The 20,097-nt window shown below is 30.0% G+C and overlaps 1 protein-coding gene across 1 annotated transcript; it reads right to left on the minus strand.

The window, feature by feature from the left end:
- Positions 1-291: 291 nt before the first annotated feature.
- LOC112687038 (thyroid transcription factor 1-like) lies at positions 292-17,638 on the minus strand. The gene is made up of 5 exons (XM_025559565.1): positions 16,838-17,638; positions 8,252-8,382; positions 7,508-7,603; positions 2,497-2,583; positions 292-2,072 (listed from the first exon to the last, which is right to left on the minus strand). The coding sequence occupies exons 1-5, from the start codon at positions 17,244-17,246 to the stop codon at positions 1,719-1,721; spliced, it is 1,077 nt and encodes a 358-aa protein (XP_025415350.1). The 5' UTR covers positions 17,247-17,638; the 3' UTR covers positions 292-1,718.
- Positions 17,639-20,097: the final 2,459 nt, after the last annotated feature.

Consider the following 20,097-nt stretch of genomic DNA (forward strand, 5'->3'; position numbering starts at 1 on the left):
TTGTGTTTTATCACATAGATATACGTGTACACAGTGCTATAGTCCATAACGCTACTGTTGTTTACTCATTAACAACTTTATGTACTCGCCTTGAGGACTTGAGGAGACACGCAGAACACACAAGACGAAAATGGTTTTCGTTTGCTACGGCGGAACATAATAACACAATACACGATCAATGCAGCAACCGAGATGATCGCAATGCTCATTGTCGCGCAGAAAAAACAATTAATGTTTACTATTTATTTTTTATATATATATATATAAATATATATATAAGTTTATTTCGTAGATACAATTACATATACATCACATTTTACACAAAAAAAAAAAAGTAATTATAATGGATAAAAAAAAAAATGAATATACAATAGGTGTATAGAAGTCGAACATTTTTACAAAACAATTACAGTTCGGGGTTGTGCAAGAAAAATCTGATAATTTATTCGGCTTATTAAAATGTTGTAATTGAAAAATACTCGTTGTAAGGTAATAAGTTACTTTGTTCGTACAATTTGACTCATTACTATTAGATATACGAATCGTAATATTGTCCATAATTACTAAACATTTAACAAGGAAAACGGATCAATTCAATTAAAATAATTCAACAATGATAATAATATTTATACAAGCTAGTTTTTTTATACCTACGCTGAAAAATATTCATATAGATATATAGGTCATTTTAAACGACATTGTTTTTTACTTGCTCATGTACGATTCGTTTGATAACTGTACATAATATTTTATAGTATTGAAATAACTTTGACTTTTTATAAATACCAATATATATAATTGTTTTGACAATAAGGCTATACTATATAGTATAATTATTTAAACTGTTTTATGTCTTCGTTCATTATTCAATTTGATCATCTTAATAAATAGAGATTTACAAAAATTATATAATTATACTTTGGGTATTCAAACAGTCTATTTGTATAGAATCTAAAGCTAAATTCTTAGTTTAATACACCTACAACTGAAAATTGTGTTTATAGTGCTTTTAAATTTAATGTACACACGTCTTATATAAATATAATAATAATAGTAATAATAATAATAGAGATAAAGAATTAATATGTACGAAAAAACATACCAAAGTGAAACTATCACAGACCTAACAAATTAAAAAAAAAACAAATTATCAGACATCATCAGTGATAAACATGTTTGCTATACAATAATATTTAATACATTTAATGGCTATAGCTATACATATATGTACTCGGAATATATACTATGTATAGTATAATAATTTAATACAGATAGTTTAATTTTACGTATACTTGTATACGTATAAAGATGTTTCAAAATTCATGACATCGTTGGAGTATAACATAGACGTAGAATATATTTAACATTTTAAGAACAAATAAAAAAAAAAACACTAAAACGAATATAGAATAATCAACTTAAATAATTTAAAATAAAATATTAACATTTTTATACATTACTGTTTATATTTATGTTGACGGGGAACATAATATATCTCACTAGAACTGTGGTTATTGTAATGTCATTGTGATTTGAAATTGTCTTTATATGTATACATAATGTTTTTCGTGCGATGTGTGTGCAATATATACACACTTATAACATGTATTATATGAACACAATAGCGATTGCGTTGCGTACGATATGAAATTAATTTTTAGATACCTACAGTGTTGTTGATTAGCTAAAAATAGGTAACGGACCAAATAAGTCATAGCTCACCAAGCACGTCCTTGAATAGATAAATAGGACATGTTCTGTTGTTGATGGTGATGCTGACCTACATTTTGTCTTGGATATGCCATTGCAGTGTTGGTCAGCAGCTGGTGTTGCGGCGGTTGGTGTTGTTGTTGGTGATGTCCAACATTGGACGGGTGATGGTGATGATGACTATGATGATGGGGATGGACGGGGACGGGTACGTGACCACCGTGATGCATGGCAGGGCTATGGCCATTGCAATTGTTGCCCCCCGGCGCCGGTTGTTGGCCCGAGGAATCTGAAGTACCCGAACACGGTTTACCGTCTTTCACTAAAACGGGCACAGCCACTCGTCGTGGTGAACTTTGAGCCTGCAAATAAATTAACACTCAATTATAGTCTAAACACGCGTCATATATGTGTAAAGCATGTATGTATATATATATATTAGTTAGTATATATGTTTTACATAAAATCTTTGTTAAAATAACGATAAAATATACGTTTCATTTATTTCACAATTTTTAACAGAAAAAATCGTGATTAATAAATAATCATCGTTCGAAATAAAAACTTTAAGAAACGTTCAAACACCTTTAAATCAGGTTAGTTTGTTCACCTCTATGAGGTGTTATTAATTTAAAATTGTTGTATTAAACATTCGTCAGTCACAGCACATCTTGATAAATAAGAATAAGTTAAAAAAATAGTTGAAGCATATTTTTTATAAAATTTTCAAGCTCAATCTTCAACTAATTTTCAAGCTTAGATTGAAATTACTGAAAAATTAATTACCTGATTTTGGGCATTTTGTTCGGCCATTGCTTTTTCTTTTGCTTGACGTTTACACTTGTATCTATGGTTTTGGAACCATATTTTTACCTATAATAAAGTAATCATACTTATTATCAGACTCTTAAGAGTTTTTAATATTATATCGTAACATATTTATTATACACCCATACATGTATATGGTATATTAAGTATGTATGGTGTACATGTTATTTCAATATTATATATGAATCCATAAATTATTTGATAAGTTGTTAAATAAGTAGGTACTGTTCAAAATAATCGTGTTAAGTATTATAATTATTGTTAGAATTTATGGTAATTAGCCTATCTAATAAATGAATGAAATTTACTGCGTTGTTACAGGCATTCGAGTATCGGTTTATAACTATATTTTAAAATATAATTATTGGTTGACGGCTGTTTATGCAGTTAATATTCCTATCGTTGTATTGTCAAATGATCTGTGGAAAAAAGAAAGGAATACGAATGAGCATTTAAGTTGTTGTTGAAAGTCAAAAGATGACCAACATTAATATTAACAGTCAATGGGAACGAAGTGGAAATAAAGTTGAAGAGGTGTTTTTAAAAGTACTCGCGAACCGAGTGCACTCTACGCGGCTTTTGGATAAAGGTTTAAAGACTAACTCTTTTGACCGAACGAACGGGATTCGCCACCACCGCTACCGCGGATACTTGAAGCCGCCACGAGTATCTGCGAATAATTCCTACATAAATTCACTTCACTTTTCAAAAGTACTCGGTTTCTACTCAACTACTTGTCCATATAAACGATACGCACTCGCCATTCACGTAGATTTTACATCCTGTACCATCACCGCCGTCAACTGTTATAAATGATTCTTATTTTTTTTTCCATGTGTAAGTATTTATTATCATACACGTACCTATATACATATATTCACATGTATCCATTTGTATATATATAGTATGTACGCGTTATTATTACCCACGTCTCGGCGTAAATAATGTATTAAAACAATGATGAGGATACTAATATAATACATGTAATACATTACTATAGTACGTAAAACTCACTGAATTTTAAATATTATATACGAGTATGCGCCATTTATACATAAATACCTTTGTTGTTACGTTTCTATAGGTGCTCGACGTGAATTACGGCTCTAGAGATTATGATGATGTTCAAAACGAATAAGTGCCAGAAACGATGAGTATTATAACATAATTACAAGCAGAGTGTTTACTATACACCACTGATGGATTTATTGTTTTTAAAAACCACTAGTATCAGGTTTTGTCATACAAAAAAGTTATATGCGACTACACTGTGTAATGTATTTTATAATTTCTAAAAATCAACACAGATAATATTCAAAATATGAAAGTTATATACATAAATATGAGTAGCCAAATTTGTACTAAACATTTTAATTATTAATGACTTGTATTACGTAGTTGTATACAAATATACAGAGTATCTCACGAGGATTTACTATAATATAAAAGGATGGGGTAACGTTGTTTACACTACACTGCATTATATTGCTACACTACTTTAAACACCATGTAAAATGGGCATTTAAACCAGGGACTGAAACCTTTATCGGTTTTGATTCCGGACAAGAAAGATAAAAATTTCGGTTTTGGTATTGGTTTCGATTCTTACGAATAATAAATATCGGTTTCGATTAAAACCGTTTAACTTTAAATTAAAATTTCGGTTTCGGTTGTTTCATAAACGTTATTATGGGTTCTAGTTAAGGTTTTGGTTCCAATACTTTTATACGGTTTCAGTCCAAAACTAATCTTTTTCGATTAGGTTATGGTGTCTGGTTAAAACAAAATAGTTCGATGATAACTACTACAGTATTGATGATACGTGAGTTATCTCATATAAATACACGCATACGTATATATTATTAATAGTTTAAGGCTACCACGGAAGTTAATAGAACACTAAAAAATAATAGTTAATGTTATAAAATTCATGACGAGATCATTTATGGTAAGGGGTTAAGATTTTGAACCCGAGTCGAACAAATGTATATAGAAATGTAGAGAAACGAACGATTTCTCTACATCGGATCCGAAAAACTTGGTCTTTTGAGTAATCAATAATATAAATCGGCTCCTAGGGCTAACATTTTTCCGGAGCGAAGACTACTTTTCTTCGTAAATTCTAAGTTTATGCGTTTGATGAGTGTACAGATACTTACGTATTAATGCCTCATACGGTACTTAAATAAAAACATAGAAATGAACCGATGTATTGAAAGCTCGTAGATTTCGTGGTGTCTGGGTTTGTACCTATGTTATTTTGTCGGAATACTATTCGAACGATTTGGTAAAATTGACTTTTTTTGAAGCTTTCGGGCCGCTTGCTTTATTGCCACTTAATGACCCTAATCTCAGCCCTCATAACACCGGGTCTCGAATAATTTAGTGAACGAACAAAATCCGACTGGAGCTAATCCCCGAGCATATATGAAATATTAACTATGTAGGTATTCATGCGGTTAAAAGCGTTGTACGTGTTTATTATTCAGAGCCGCAAATTTAAGGGAACAGAGGGAGGGAATCGTCCCTTAATTTGGTAAGTGGATGGATTGATCTATACTCAATGGTAAATTTTTAGACATAACAATAAGCATACATTAATACATTTATATTACGTAACTATGCCAGAGCAGCAACCAATTTTTTTCGAAACAGTTGGGTATTGAATATTTTTGTTTTTCCGGGGGGAAGGGGGACCCATAATTCCAACTAGTTTCCTCCTCTGATAACATCGTGAATAATGAGGATAGTATAATATACATATATATTGTGTTAATACGACGGTGACAAGTTCCGCGTTTACCGCTGATGAAGCACACACAGCAGGGACGAAAACCCTCGAAAAAAAAAAAGGAAATCTGTCGAATATGCGTAACATTTGTGCCCACCGTCGCTGCGGATGTATAAACACAACAAGTATATTTTTATTATTATAACTATTACTATTATTATTATTATTCGGCCGGGCCGTTTTATGCCCGCGGGGAACACTCGACCGGCATTTTGGGGACGAACGGGTCCCCGTCGGCGCGAACGCGTACAACAAAATACACGCGTTGGCGGCGGACGGTGTGCGCGGTGGCGAACGGGTCCGACAAAAAAACAGTAGTCGCATCGCCGCGATTATATTTTGTATACATATTATACGTGCGCGCGCGCGCGTACCGGAGTCCTTGCCGCAACATCTGGCGCCCCGGCGGCGTACCAGGCACAATCTGTCGGCCATTGTTCTGCCGCCCCGCGCACCGGGTACCGATCATCTCGAGTGCGCCGTACTCTCACCACTTCAGACATTTTTCGGAGGGTTCACAATGAACACTGCTTTTGTGCCCCCCCCCCCCCCAACGGTAGCAGCGGTAAAACACCACCACGGTCACCACTGTACTTCCACCGACAATAGCGATTCTCTCGTACGTTACAACCGCGTGCATGGACGTTTTTCCGTTGGCACACAAACTCACGATGTACGCTAAAGCGGCGTAATAAAAAAAAAAAAAATTACGAAAAATATCCGCGTGCGTGCGGGCGTTCGAAAGCACGTCGACGGGCGGGTGACGATGCTGTGGACGAGGGAAAATTGGGGACGGTTCAAGGGTGAAACTGCGGGACGGTCGTTGGTGGGCGGCGGCGGTGGAGAGGACGCGACTAGACGATTATTCCTATTGTGGTACCGCAGCAGCGCGGAGGCGGAAACCGGCGCACGCGTAACCCCGGAAAATGTTTAAGCCTCATTAACCGCACGGCGAACGTTTAAGCCGGGATCAACGGTTTCGATGGGCTCATTGGTTTAGCCGTGATAATCTCGCTGCGCTACGTCAAACCGAATGCGCAATGAACACACTGCATGGATCGTTGTCCGCATAACGTTTTCAGGCAGTAAACGGTTGCCGCACGGTTCGCGGAAATTAAAACTTGTAATATTTACTCTTCGACTCGTGGTCGCGAAAAACGAGGGGAGTTTTTTTTCTCCAGTTTTGAATTTCCCGTTTACATTGAAATTGCTAAAACTCACGATGATGGCGATCGCGATGCGCACGTAAACTTGAGAAAAAGCTACATAATGTACAATTTTTTTCTCATTTAGGTGAAATCGGACGTTTTTTTTTTTTACCGGAGTGAACATTCAAAATTAATAATTTGTTATCGTTCTAATCAATCAAAAATGTATTACGTTCGACGATAATATGCATCGAACGGTGAATCGAACGGTTTAGGTACCACCATAATTTTTTCATTCACAAATCTTTTTAAATCTTGATTTATAAAACGACTTTATATGTACTGTTCAAACTCTACACCTTAGTTGTATATAAGAGAAAATATTTATTTGTCTACAAAGGTGTACATTTCATTATTTATCCTTTATTTGACCTAAATCATAATTTATAACTCTAAAATTCTGACGAAATAATATAGGCAACGTCAGACTCCGCCGAACTACCCACCGTTAATCAATTAAAGTTCGCACATATAAATACTATTTCAAAGGTATTAAATTGTAAGGCATTTATAATTAATATTACTAAATGCTTCAATTTTCTAAAACTATATAAATAAATAATTTATGTACAAATAAATTCATTAATGCGTGGTCTGGAGTATTATTATATTTGTAATGTACGATCGGTTTCAAATTAAAAATATATCATCAGGTACGTACAGATACTATAATTCATACTATAATTCAGATTAACTATAATAAGATTGAATAAATCGTTTTACTGATTTTGTATATATATGGTAATGAATTTTTAATTCGAAACAGGTTGTACATTACACATACAATACACCAAGCTACACATTTATTTATTTATTTTTATGTATAACATATTTATTTATATATTAATTTACCAGTATTAAACATTTATTAATTTTGTTTCATTTTATTATTTTATTATTTCTATAAGTATTTACGGAAAATAAGTAATACAATCTTATACATATATTATAAACTTAAAATAATATTTACCTGTGTAGGAGTTAAATGGATCAAACTAGCCAAGTGTTCTCGTTCTGGTGCCGATAAATATTTCTGTTGTTTGAACCTTCGCTCTAATTCGTATACCTGCAAATAAAATAAAAATAATACTATACATTTTCCCATTGCTTACAAATTAACCACACACGAAGCATCGATTTTAGAAAGGGAACATACACCTATATATACACACACGATCCGAAGGGGAAAGATATTTGGACAATGTACAAATTCGATGGATGAGTTCGTGTCAAAACGATGCCTTCGTGGATTTGACGTGACGCCTGATTGTGTTTACATTTAAACGAGAAATGTGGATTTTGAGACATTTTAAGTGCGCTGTAAATACCTATGAACTTGAATAGTAAATATGGTTTTGGGTTTCGGGATAGGTTTTCACTCTTAAATAAGACACAGTATTACGTTGGAAATATTACTCATACATTATATAATAGAGAAAATATATTTTCCTTCGTATAAAATTTTAGTTAGTGTTCAACAAATCAGATTTATAAGAAATTGCTCGTATAAGTTCATTTTAAGATTAATTTCAATATGCACATAAATATATACTTACGAAAAAATTGAATACAACTGTAAATGTATAAAATCGAAATATTTCTTTATATAATATTATAATAAAATGAATACATAAATAACGTTAAGACAAGATCAAAAATATAGAATTGAAGTTTAACCTATTTTAAATTAAATACGATTGCGAGTTTTACGTACTTGAGCCTGCGTGAACAGCACTCTTCGTTTTCTTCTTTGAGTAAGTGGAAACTGTAAAGGTGGTTTGGTATCACATCCCATGTTTGTCATACCATTCATCGAGGTGTTTGATGATCCCATCAATCTCGATACTGCAATAACACGCATAAACATGATTAAATTTGAATTTTTGTCAGAGTAATAAAGGTCAATGACTTTCAGTCAAAAAACAAGGCTCATTGGGAATTCATTACGCTTATACCTCTACAATAAGGGTCTCAAATAATCCCTGCATCACCCCTTTTAACCACCTTGTAAGATGCTCGTTTATTTACTCATGAATATTTCATAACATATATAATATATAAATCAATATCATGATATAGGTACACCTTTATATATATATATATATATATTCTAAGGACCACATAACATTTGATTTAGCCTTGAATCATACGATTATTTTATTTTATCAAAATTATTAAAATAATCAATATCAATAAGCACTAACCATAATCGTACTATGTATTAATTTAGATATTGAAGTGTTGTTTATGTGAGTGCAGCTACATAATGTTAAGACTTATTAGTTATATTATTTGTATGTACACATTGTTTAATGGTTTACAATAAACGTAAATATTAAATTTATGTTTCTTTTCATTATTATCAAAACCAATTTACACTCTACGATCAACAAAACATTTTTTATATTTACCTATAGGTAATTTAAGCGGTATTAATAGTATTATGAATTATTTAATATTATATATACGAGTACATATATTATGCATATATAAACTACATTTAAACTATGGAACACAAAGTGTTTATCAAGTATGGTAGATTCCAATTAGTATTCTGATGACAGGACGTAGTTTGCACACCAACGATATATATATTTATATTAATGTACCCTCCCTTACCACCCGTGTCCACACATATTGTTCATGCCGGTCACAAAGCAAACATTATATTATAGGCGCGCCTTGTCATCTACAAATGGAGCATGCGATATAGGTTCCGAGCTTTTTGTACGTATTATCCAGAGACGATTTTTGACAGGTTTTCACCAAACAGTTAGGGGCTGAAGAATCGATAAACACGCTATATGTATTCGAAGACACGTGTCGGTTAAAATAAAATATGTTTGGGTGTGTGCGTGCGTGCGTGCGTGCGTGCGTGTGTGTGTGTGTGTGTGTGTGTGCGCGCGCGCGCGTGTGTGTGTGTGTGTGTGTGTGTGTGCTTTATAAAATTTGGTTGCTAATAAGCTATACCTATATGCGTGAAAATAATATAAGTTTTCGTCGTACAGTTATTCAATACTTATTTAAAAATATACACAATAATGAGATATAATTATTTATAGTAAATTATTGGTATTTTTTAATCTTAAATCCTCATCCAGTATTATAAAATTAATTTTAACAGATTATGTCGGTTTGAACGGAGAATACAAGAATTTAGTAATAAATCATGTTTATGAAAAATTAAATGAAAAATTAATTTGTTAATATTAATTATAGTTTAATTCTAGTAATTTATTAATAGATCCGGATAAAGTTTGTTAAATCAGTTAAATTATAACCTTAATTAATGGCGTAGCAAGGGTATGGTAAATGTGCCAGGGACGCAAATTGCTAAGAGGCGCAAAATTGTGTAAAAGTCGTATTTTTATCCTACAATTATACCAACATTTTTCCATTATACTTTTTGAAATACATAGATATTGTCTACTTGTACACACTACGTATGAATTTAATGAAGAAATTTGAAAATAGTACATTTAAATAAAAAAATGTATATGAAGAAATTATTGATGAATTTGACAGTCATAAAGTGAGAAAAGGAAATTTTCAAAGTTTAAAATTAACACTGTAATAATAACTTATAAGCATAAATTATATACTTAAAAATATTAATAAAATTAAAGGTTAAAAAATATCATGACATCAAATTTAATTGGTTAGAAAGGTAATTTTTTCTAAGTTTGCCAGGGGTGATAGCAAGTCTTCCTACGCCACTGACTTTAACTATAATTCATATACATTTGAATATTTAAAAAATGAATAATGAATAATATATTTATAAAACTTCAGTTTTAAATATTTATATTTATTTGATGCAATACTTATATCTACGATTGTATTATAAATATTATTTTTTGAGAAAACAACTAGTTTTAATTTGAATAATAATATAATTTAGACACTATAAATATGATTTCATTTTTGACTTACAATTACATACATATTTAACATTAATTTATGTATAATTACAGTAATATAATAATTATTATATTTTTTTAGTTGAATCATTGAATAAAAATAATTATATAAAAAATACATAAGATAATTATCTAATATATTTTATAATTAATTATAATTAATACATAAAATCGGGCAAATATTTAAAATTACATTTAATCTACACAACAATAAAAATTCAAATTTCTATATAAGTGTATAAATATAAATAAATAAATAAATAAATAAATTACATGATGTTCATATATTTATGCTATAAACAATGTGTTTATTCGTGGAATTTTATATAATGACTAGGAATTGTATGTAATATCTAGCAATTTTTAAAGAAATATATAATATTTATATCTTTACTTACATTTCCTAGGTATTTTGCATAATAACTATTTTATAAAATGACAAACAAAATATTTGCAATGTGTTAAATAGGAAAATCGATTTATTTTTATCATAATGATACTAAAAAATTAAACCAAAGAAAATTAATTTTATTTGTACACAAATATATTTATTAAGAAATACCAATTATTACAGAATATATACAAAACAATTTATAATTTAAGTAACCTGAATCTTTTTTTTTTTCAATTTAGTATGAGTAACATCTTTTATTAATTGATACATTTATTATTCATCAGTTAGCAATACAATATTGTTTTTTATTATTAAAACAATGTTTCATATAACTTCTTGATTATCCACACTTAATATTTTATGAAAAACTGAAATGTGAAAGTTACAAATAAAGAGTATACACATATAGTATTTAACACATTATCTATACATTGTTTGGCATTTCATATAATGCCTAGGTCTTTTAAATAATTTTATAGATTTCTGAATATGTTTAGTATTACATAAAATTCCTAGTCATATAAAATGCTATAATTATACACGTGGCCGCTAATAATAATAATATATATATATATAGTTACAATGTTATGGAATGTATTCTGTACTGTCTGATGAAATGCCCAAGAGGAAACCTGCTCTCCAGTAATTATTTTTTGATAGCATAAATAAAAATCTCAAAGTAATTAACCGAATAATTTAAAAAATTACAAAGTTGATGATCGCATTATATCGAATATAGAATTTTCAAAAAGCCTACATGGTTCACAAAGCAAAAAAATAAATAAGACATATATATTCAAGTTGCTTAACATTAAGTGTTGCTATTATAAATCCGAATACTCGAGTATACTTAAGAAAGAGTTTAAATGTGTTGTTATAACGGGTTACTCTTCAGATTATCATTTTATATTCAATGATTAAAGATATATTTACTATTGAGATTTTATATAAGCAATACTTATAGATAACTTTGAAGAACAGTTCAAAAGTTTAAAACATAACAAACACACTTTGCTAAATTATCTGAGAACAATATCATTTAAAAGTAATAATTTTTAGTTCAAAAATTTGATGAATTCGACAATTATTCAACAATTATATTCGATTGATTTAAGAATAAAAAATATTTTTTATCATTTGATAATGTATAATAATATTATATTAGTAGATTCACATAATTATTAATTAATTAATTAATTTTATTATATATGCATTGAATAACGATTATAATAATACACTTCTATTAATTTCAATCTCTTTCTAAATGTAGTTTAAAGAAAAAAGTATTAATAAAAGAAAATTAAACCAAGAAATAAAAAATAAAAAAGAAGAAAGTCTAATACTTGTATTTTATTTAGAACTTATATTTTAAACAATAAAGCTAAAAAATTACAGAATATATATAATATAAATATTCGTAAAATAGGTAAGTAATTAAATAATAACATAATATAGATCGCGATAGCGTGCAGACAGTATAAAGATAATTATAATAAAAATGATAATATGAGTAACAGAAATAATAATAAAAGTGGAGAAATATTAAACAGAAATAAGGAGTGAAATCAGTGAACTAATAAAGAACATAAGTTTAAGGATAGAATATAGAAGACGGAAGCAGTTCATACGTGGTTATAATGTATAATTATTGTATGAACGTAAATATATAATAGACGAACAAATTATCCAAAATATTTATAAGAATAAAAAAATATTGGTCGACACTCAGTGTTATAAAATATATTTCTAGAACTGACATACATTTTTTCAAAGCAATTATATTCAATAATTTATTTTGTTTAACTCCGAATACTTTTAAACTATTGTATTGTATATTTGTTGAGAACAAAAAAAAAAATAAGTTATCATTATATCAATATTATTCTTGAACAATAATTTCTCACATTATTTTTTGGATCATTTTAATATTAAGGCAAGTATAAAAAATTAAGGAAAAACGTATGACTATCTCATGAGTTCCGTTTAATGTTTTATTAAAAAAAAAAGTAATAATAATAATAACAATAACAACATGGTTGGGTTTATCAGACCTTGACGAGCACAATTTATTTTAATGGCCGTCCCTCCGTACATGGCCCACATCAATAATTCCGCGTTTCCTTCTCCATCGACTTGGCAACATGGCATAATATATTATGTATATATATGCGTGTGTATGTGTGTGTGTATGTACGTAAGATATGAGTACATATTATAAGGAACACGCTAACAACCGTTCAGTATTGAAAACCCATTTACAATGCGCGTAAAACCACATAAGATGATTGAATAAAGGATATCCGGACAAGTATTGCATTTTATCCGATTGACTCATCCGGCACCTTTTGAGTGGGCGTTTCACGGATTGCCACCGATTTTTGAATGAATGAAAATTATCTGGACGACAAATCGAGTAATACTATTATTATTATAACTATTGTTATTATTGTTATGTTTACAAAATAGCGTTGAAAGGTTCATTTTAAAACGCATTAGAAGCTACCTGTGGTCTTAACATTCTACTGCATCACAGCATCGTGGGTGTCCCCTGTCGGAAAGAGTGAGAGCAAAAAAAAAAAAAAAACCCAGTAGAAAAGATAATATTTTGATAGCTTGATTGCTATCGGAGGGAGAGGGTTCGTTTATACGAGATTGAAATAAACCAATAATAAACGCATTGTCAGGCGTTGAGAAGCATTTTTACCTGTTTGTCAAAACCAAAACTACGTCAGTGTTTTTCTAACTTTTCGAAGCTACACGGAGGATAAAAATTTTAATGAGTCTTTTTCCCTTCTTGTCATTTACTCTCTCTCTCTTTCTCTCTCTTTCCCCGTTGAAATTCGTTTTGGTCCACCATATTTGTATTTGCCAAACATTGGTAGCTGCTTACTAGAGACCCAAGCCTTGGAAATATTTCTTAAACAAACACACGAGTTACAGGGTGACAAATATTATTTTAATGCTGAACGGAATAAATAAGATGTACAATAGTTCGTAATGTACTTAAGCATGGATCATTCATAATATTATAATAATGGACATTTGAACATACACAAAAAATATGCTTAGTAATGTTCGACAAACGTAGTGGTACAACATAAACATACATTATTATGACTATACCGATCGAACTTATTACTTACACATGATATGGAGGTCACAGTATTATTTAAGACGTTTGATTTAGCCTTGTTAGAATATTTTATCGTGTCTAATTCTAACAAAGCACACAGTTAGAACACGATTTAATTATTAAGATAGACAATTATTTTATTCAAACACATTTCATTAGATACCATTAAATAACAACAATATAACAGTAATTTTTTTTTTTATTAAAAATAATGATATTTACAATCTGTGTTTAACATCACAATAAGTAAATTAGATAATTTGTGGTATATATTTAACTTGAATAATTTGAAGAGGGAGGCCAACCAGTGATGGAACCCAACGTGAATTTATTTTAGATTAACAAATCTCTGCAATATTTTCTTTTGAGCCTATGGATGGGATTTATGGGTTGGGTAGATGAGATTTGTGATACTAGCAGTAAATTTAAATCAAGTTTTTGGTTATGATTTTAGTAGTTTACATAAATAAAATATAAGTTGGTATTAGTGACTATAAATATAAAATGTTAAAAATGTATCTACGATAAGAGCGTTTTTATGCTTTTAAATGTAATTATTATTCATACTAAAAATTATGTTTTTACTATTTATTCGATTACTTAAGTCCCAAGAGTCAATATTTAGGTATAAGTATTTATATTTGAATGCTATTTAACTTATTATTGATTGGAGAAAGAATATTATTTTTTTATTGTTGAAGTAAAAAATTAAAAAACGTGAAAATTTGATTTACAACAAAATATTTATTGATAATTGTTACGTAATAACAATTATGAACAATATAATAAATAATAAATTATATTAAACTATTTAATTAATATTATATTATAAATAAGTTTATTTCATACATTTTACTACGTATAAACTACTAGATAGTTTCGAAATGGGCATTAATATAGTTTTTTTCGTGACAATAATATAGTAGTAAAATTATTTAATGTAATATAATACTAGCACACAAATCTAAATTAATACAAGTAGAATAATAAAAATAGTCCAAAACATTTTTGATTTAATTTACTTATAATATTTATTTATATTATTTGTATAGATAGATTACATATAAATATTATCAATTAATACATTTATATTGTGAATTATTGATTTCATTTTTAAAAACCTGTACAATTTATCTCTTCTTTATTTTAATGCTCAAAAATAATACATTAATTTACTGTTTATTGCATAGAATGACAAGGGCCACCCATAAAAAGCTTTAGGCGGTCGATTGAAATTGAGGCGTATATGGGGCTGTTCTTAGTAGCTTCATAAAAAGAGGGATAATGACATTATAACGACGGTTGTAATAACCGGTTAGATAATGTACATCCCGCGGCAAATGTTTTGCGGAAAAGGGGGTTCCCGTGTATAAACGGCTCCTATCTAATTCAATATGACACCCTGAATGCACACCCTCTGCGTATTTTACGGTTGCTTGGGCATGCTTGTGTGAAAACACTAACATCGTTCGATTAACGATAATACTATACGTTTATAGGCCTAATTTAAAATTAAAATATACACATAATACATAAAAAAATATAGAAAACTAATTATACTAACTATAAACTAATAATTAGTTTAATTTAATAACATTTTCAGTAAGGTATCCGTTATGTTTTTATGCTATTAACTGCGATGTATTATTTACATGTATAACTTGATAACATAATAATCTTCAATTAAAATGTTTTAAGATAATTAATCTTTAATATGATTGTTAATTCAATAGTTTTTAATTATAAAATGATACATTAATACAATATATTATATTTAATTGTATTATGAACTTTAAATACATTTTCATTCCAAAAATTGAGTTTAAATTTTAATTCTAATAATTACATTGACAAAAACAAATTAAAGAAATATTTAATACTTGTAGGTATGATATTTATGTAATAACAAAATCTCATAATTGAACTTACAAATATATATTGCTATTAATTTATTGTATTCATTTTGGCATACATTATTAAACAAAAAATATTATAAGTATGTAATTGTTATGCCAATGAAGTAAATTTAATTTGAAAATTAATAATAATAATTTCAAACATGTTTATACTTTTCCAACAAGAACGAAGAACGCATATACATTTACGAATTTTAATTAGGAGCATATTTATGAGAATTTTGATAAGGGAATTTAATGTATATAGCTTAAGGCATTATTCATTTTTAAAAACTAAAATCTAAGATTTCTAGTATGAACTAAAAACTAGAATATACTGAATGAAAGTACTAATTTTGTAATAATTTAGAAATATTATGTTATAGTTTAGCATTATATTATTTTTAGGTCGTTATTTGTTATAATAAAGACTGCGAGTTGGACATTTAATTTAGAATTATATTCAATTGTTATTTTTATGAAAGTATACAATTTTGATAAAATTCATACTTTTGAAGTTTATTATTATTATTATACTTTAATAACTTAAATTAATTTTACGAACTTATACGAATTTTCATTTGTATCAATTCGTAATCAGAAAATAGTTATATATAATTTAAATATAATAACAACTACTATTTGGAGGCTAATGTGAATATATACAAAAACTGGAAAAAAATATTCAAAATCTATTCAGCTAATAACAGGATTTTCGGATATATACACTATTATGAATTATACTTATCAAACCGAATCAAATGTACGATTGAATTAGTGCAGTCTGTACAGAGAGATAAATGGACGGTTTTTTTATGGAATATATTTTGGAATTTACTGCGAAGACTTTGGTTATAGCGGTAGTACTGTAGTTACTAGAGATTCTACTTTTTCGGTAATTGAGTCGCTGGTTAACGGGTGGTATATGGTGCGTAGAATATTAATTATTAACACTTACTTGCAAATCGTGGGTCGTTGGCCGGCGCTCCATACCACGTGGCCGAATTTCCGTACGACGTGACCATGTCTGGCTGACAATATTGCGGTGGCGGCGGCGGCGGCGGCGGAGCCGGGAACTGCGGGTGTACGTGCCAGCTAGTAGCTGTTGGAACCGTGCCGGGGACGTTGTTATTGTTGTTGTTGTTACCTCCGCCACCGGACATGGCACCTGGGCTTCCGGACGCGCTTCCACCGGTGCTGCCGGCCGTGCTGGACCTGTGGTAGGGCGACGGTGAACCGCACAGCTCGAGCTTACGGTACTCCTCGATCGGGCTGAGTATGTCGGTGACCGAGAACGGCGTGGTGTGTGCTGCGTGATGATTATGGTGATGATGGTGATGGTGATGGGGCTTGGGGCTCAGAGACATCGCTAGGTCGGCGCTGTTGAGCTCCGGCAGCAGGTCGCCCGAGCTCTCGGAGAACACGGCTGATGCCGCCGACGAAGCGGCCGTCACCGAGAGAGCCACTTTCGCGGTTTGTCCAAAAAACTGTTACCCGGAAATACCGCTGCCTGCGTACGTTGACCACGCCAAAAAACTGGTGGTGCACAAGCGACGAAACCGCGGAATCGGTGGTGCTCACGTCATCGTAAACGGTATTTTTTCACGTGCAAAATATACGCGAGCGCGTGCACGGCCGACGAAAAAAGGAAAAACAATAATAATAGCGTAAAATAAATAAACTCCGGGGCTCTCGTGTGTGGAGCACCACCCGAAACTAGTGTCACTCGAAACTGGACTACTCGACGTCGACGAGAGGACTCGAGGGCCGCACTCGAGTGGCGGAGCCCCTCGGCCCCGCATCCTGCCCGAGCTGTGGGACGGATCCACGCGGAGGCGTGGTCGGCAACGACCAATAGCTCGGTACCTGAGCCGACAATGCGAAAGGTTGCGATAAAAAATAAAATAAAATAAAAATAAAAACGAAAAGTCTTATGCTGCGTGTGCCAGGGTATAAAATTTTTAGATAACAATCGACAAAATGGAAGGGGTTGAAGATAAAAACAGTTGCCGGATGCAATGAAAATAGCGATATTTCCGGTCGTGTGTACACATGTACATAATGTTCGTGTATAAAAGTATATGCATTATACTTATACATAGGTATACGCATACGTACATATATTTATATACATTTATATGTACGTACACATTCGTATACATGCGGGATAACAGTCCTAAATATATATACATGCATATTTGTAAATAAAATAAATACTCGAAGGGCACATAGGATTGGTTTTGATATGGTACTCTACCGGTGAAAATAGTAGGGTTTTGGAGGGGGGGGGGCTCTCATGCACTAGAAGCATCATCGTCTCAAAGTAGTGTAATCAATTACACGCAAAACGAGTACTGGCGAGAGGCACTTATCGCCGCGAAAGACAACACCATTTGACTTGGCCAAGTACATCATCGTCTCCGCGCTGCACTCTAGAAACCAATAAAGAATCTAAAAATCGGTTCACCGAAAACTATCAATGCACGCAGGTATGCATGCTATGTATGTGTAGGCGAAACGAAAGTTTTAATTTACATGAAACTTGTGAATTTATATGAAGTGAAAAAAAATTCTCAAGAGTGCTAGATAACTTCAAAGTAAATTTCAACAATAATGATTTGATTTGTCTATACATATTCAATCCTTATTATGTATACAAATGTAAGAAATGACACATTTCCACTCAGCTACTCAATATATCGTCATATACACAATGTACCTATGCTATACTGTAGTACTATATGTATACAAACATATGAATCATTAAATTATCAAAGACTATAGTATGACGACGATTATATACTACTCATACATATTCATAAGTTTAATTAGTCAAGATTATAATTTAATTATAAAATTCGTTTTTCAATAAACACATGATAATTTAGATATACAATTCAAAGTAAGTATACAGGTATTATTGAATGGTTTGTCTCATTTTAGAATATGAAAGTATACTAATAAGATATTCTATGGTAATAATAATGTTTTGTTTAGTTACGATTAATCTTAAACTATTGTTTTAAAAGGTAGTAATAAAAATTCAAATTTTAAAAGTAATCATTATCCTTTATAGATATAATTATTTGTTTACATATTATTGATCAAGAAACATATATAGCATATATAACATATATTATAAGTAAGTTGATTATGAACAGAACATTTATAAATTCTACTGTAGAATGTATGATGTTAATTAGTACACATGTGTGTTTAGTAATGCGTGTGCTTTACTAAAATGTTTTGTATCACTAAACTACAAGCCATTAAAAGAATATAAATCTTTAATTCTTAATGTTTAGGATTATTAAATTAATTTGAACTTTTAATGATCATCAAATTTTTATTTAAAAATAGCTAAATTTTCTACTTCATTATTTTTATATCGTACCTAAAAATGTATTTATTTCAAAATTACATCATATTGCATATCATAGTTAAAACATATGTATATGTATATTTATAATATAGGTAAATATATACTAAAAATAATTTTCATAATGAGCTCAATCCAAATAATACTAAATGAAAAGTAATGAATAATTTTTACTATATAATTTAGATTAGTTACTTATTTAAATATATGTATAGAACTGCAGAAAGTATATATTTTAGTAGACAGCTGCTTGACAGGAAAAAAAGGGTGTGAAATTGGTTATATTCAGATTTATATCAAGAGTAGACTTAATATACAAAATAGAACAGACTATATTTTTTACTTACATTGAAAATTTTATATTTTTAATTAATAATATTAAAAGTATATTTAATAAATAGTCATTATAATATTGATAATATATTATTCATTTGAATGCCCATACATTTTTTTAAATTATTATGTAGATACCTATATTAATTTAAGTAAAAACTAAATTGTTTTGTTAGACAATGTTTATTCTATTTTATTTATTTTACTTTTGTTATAGTAGAATTATTTTAAAAACCTTAGACTTAATTATTAAACATTTTAAGTAATAAATCTAACGGTTTTATCACACTAAATTTAATATTTCTAAGAGTACCAAAGAACTTGCTATGTGAACTTAAAATATAAATACCTACCTAAGTACCATTGATAGGCATATTACAAACATGACTCTTAGTCGTTTAATTTCCAATTCTATTTTCTAGTGTTCTAAATCATTTGAAATAAGCATAATGTTTAATATAAACATTAACTACAAATAAGGGTCCATTTTTAGATTAAGTACTTAA

The sequence above is a fragment of the Sipha flava genome, unplaced genomic scaffold (genome assembly GCF_003268045.1).
Source record: "Sipha flava isolate LNK unplaced genomic scaffold, YSA_version1 32_pilon_pilon, whole genome shotgun sequence".
Taxonomy (NCBI): Eukaryota; Metazoa; Arthropoda; class Insecta; order Hemiptera; family Aphididae; genus Sipha; species Sipha flava.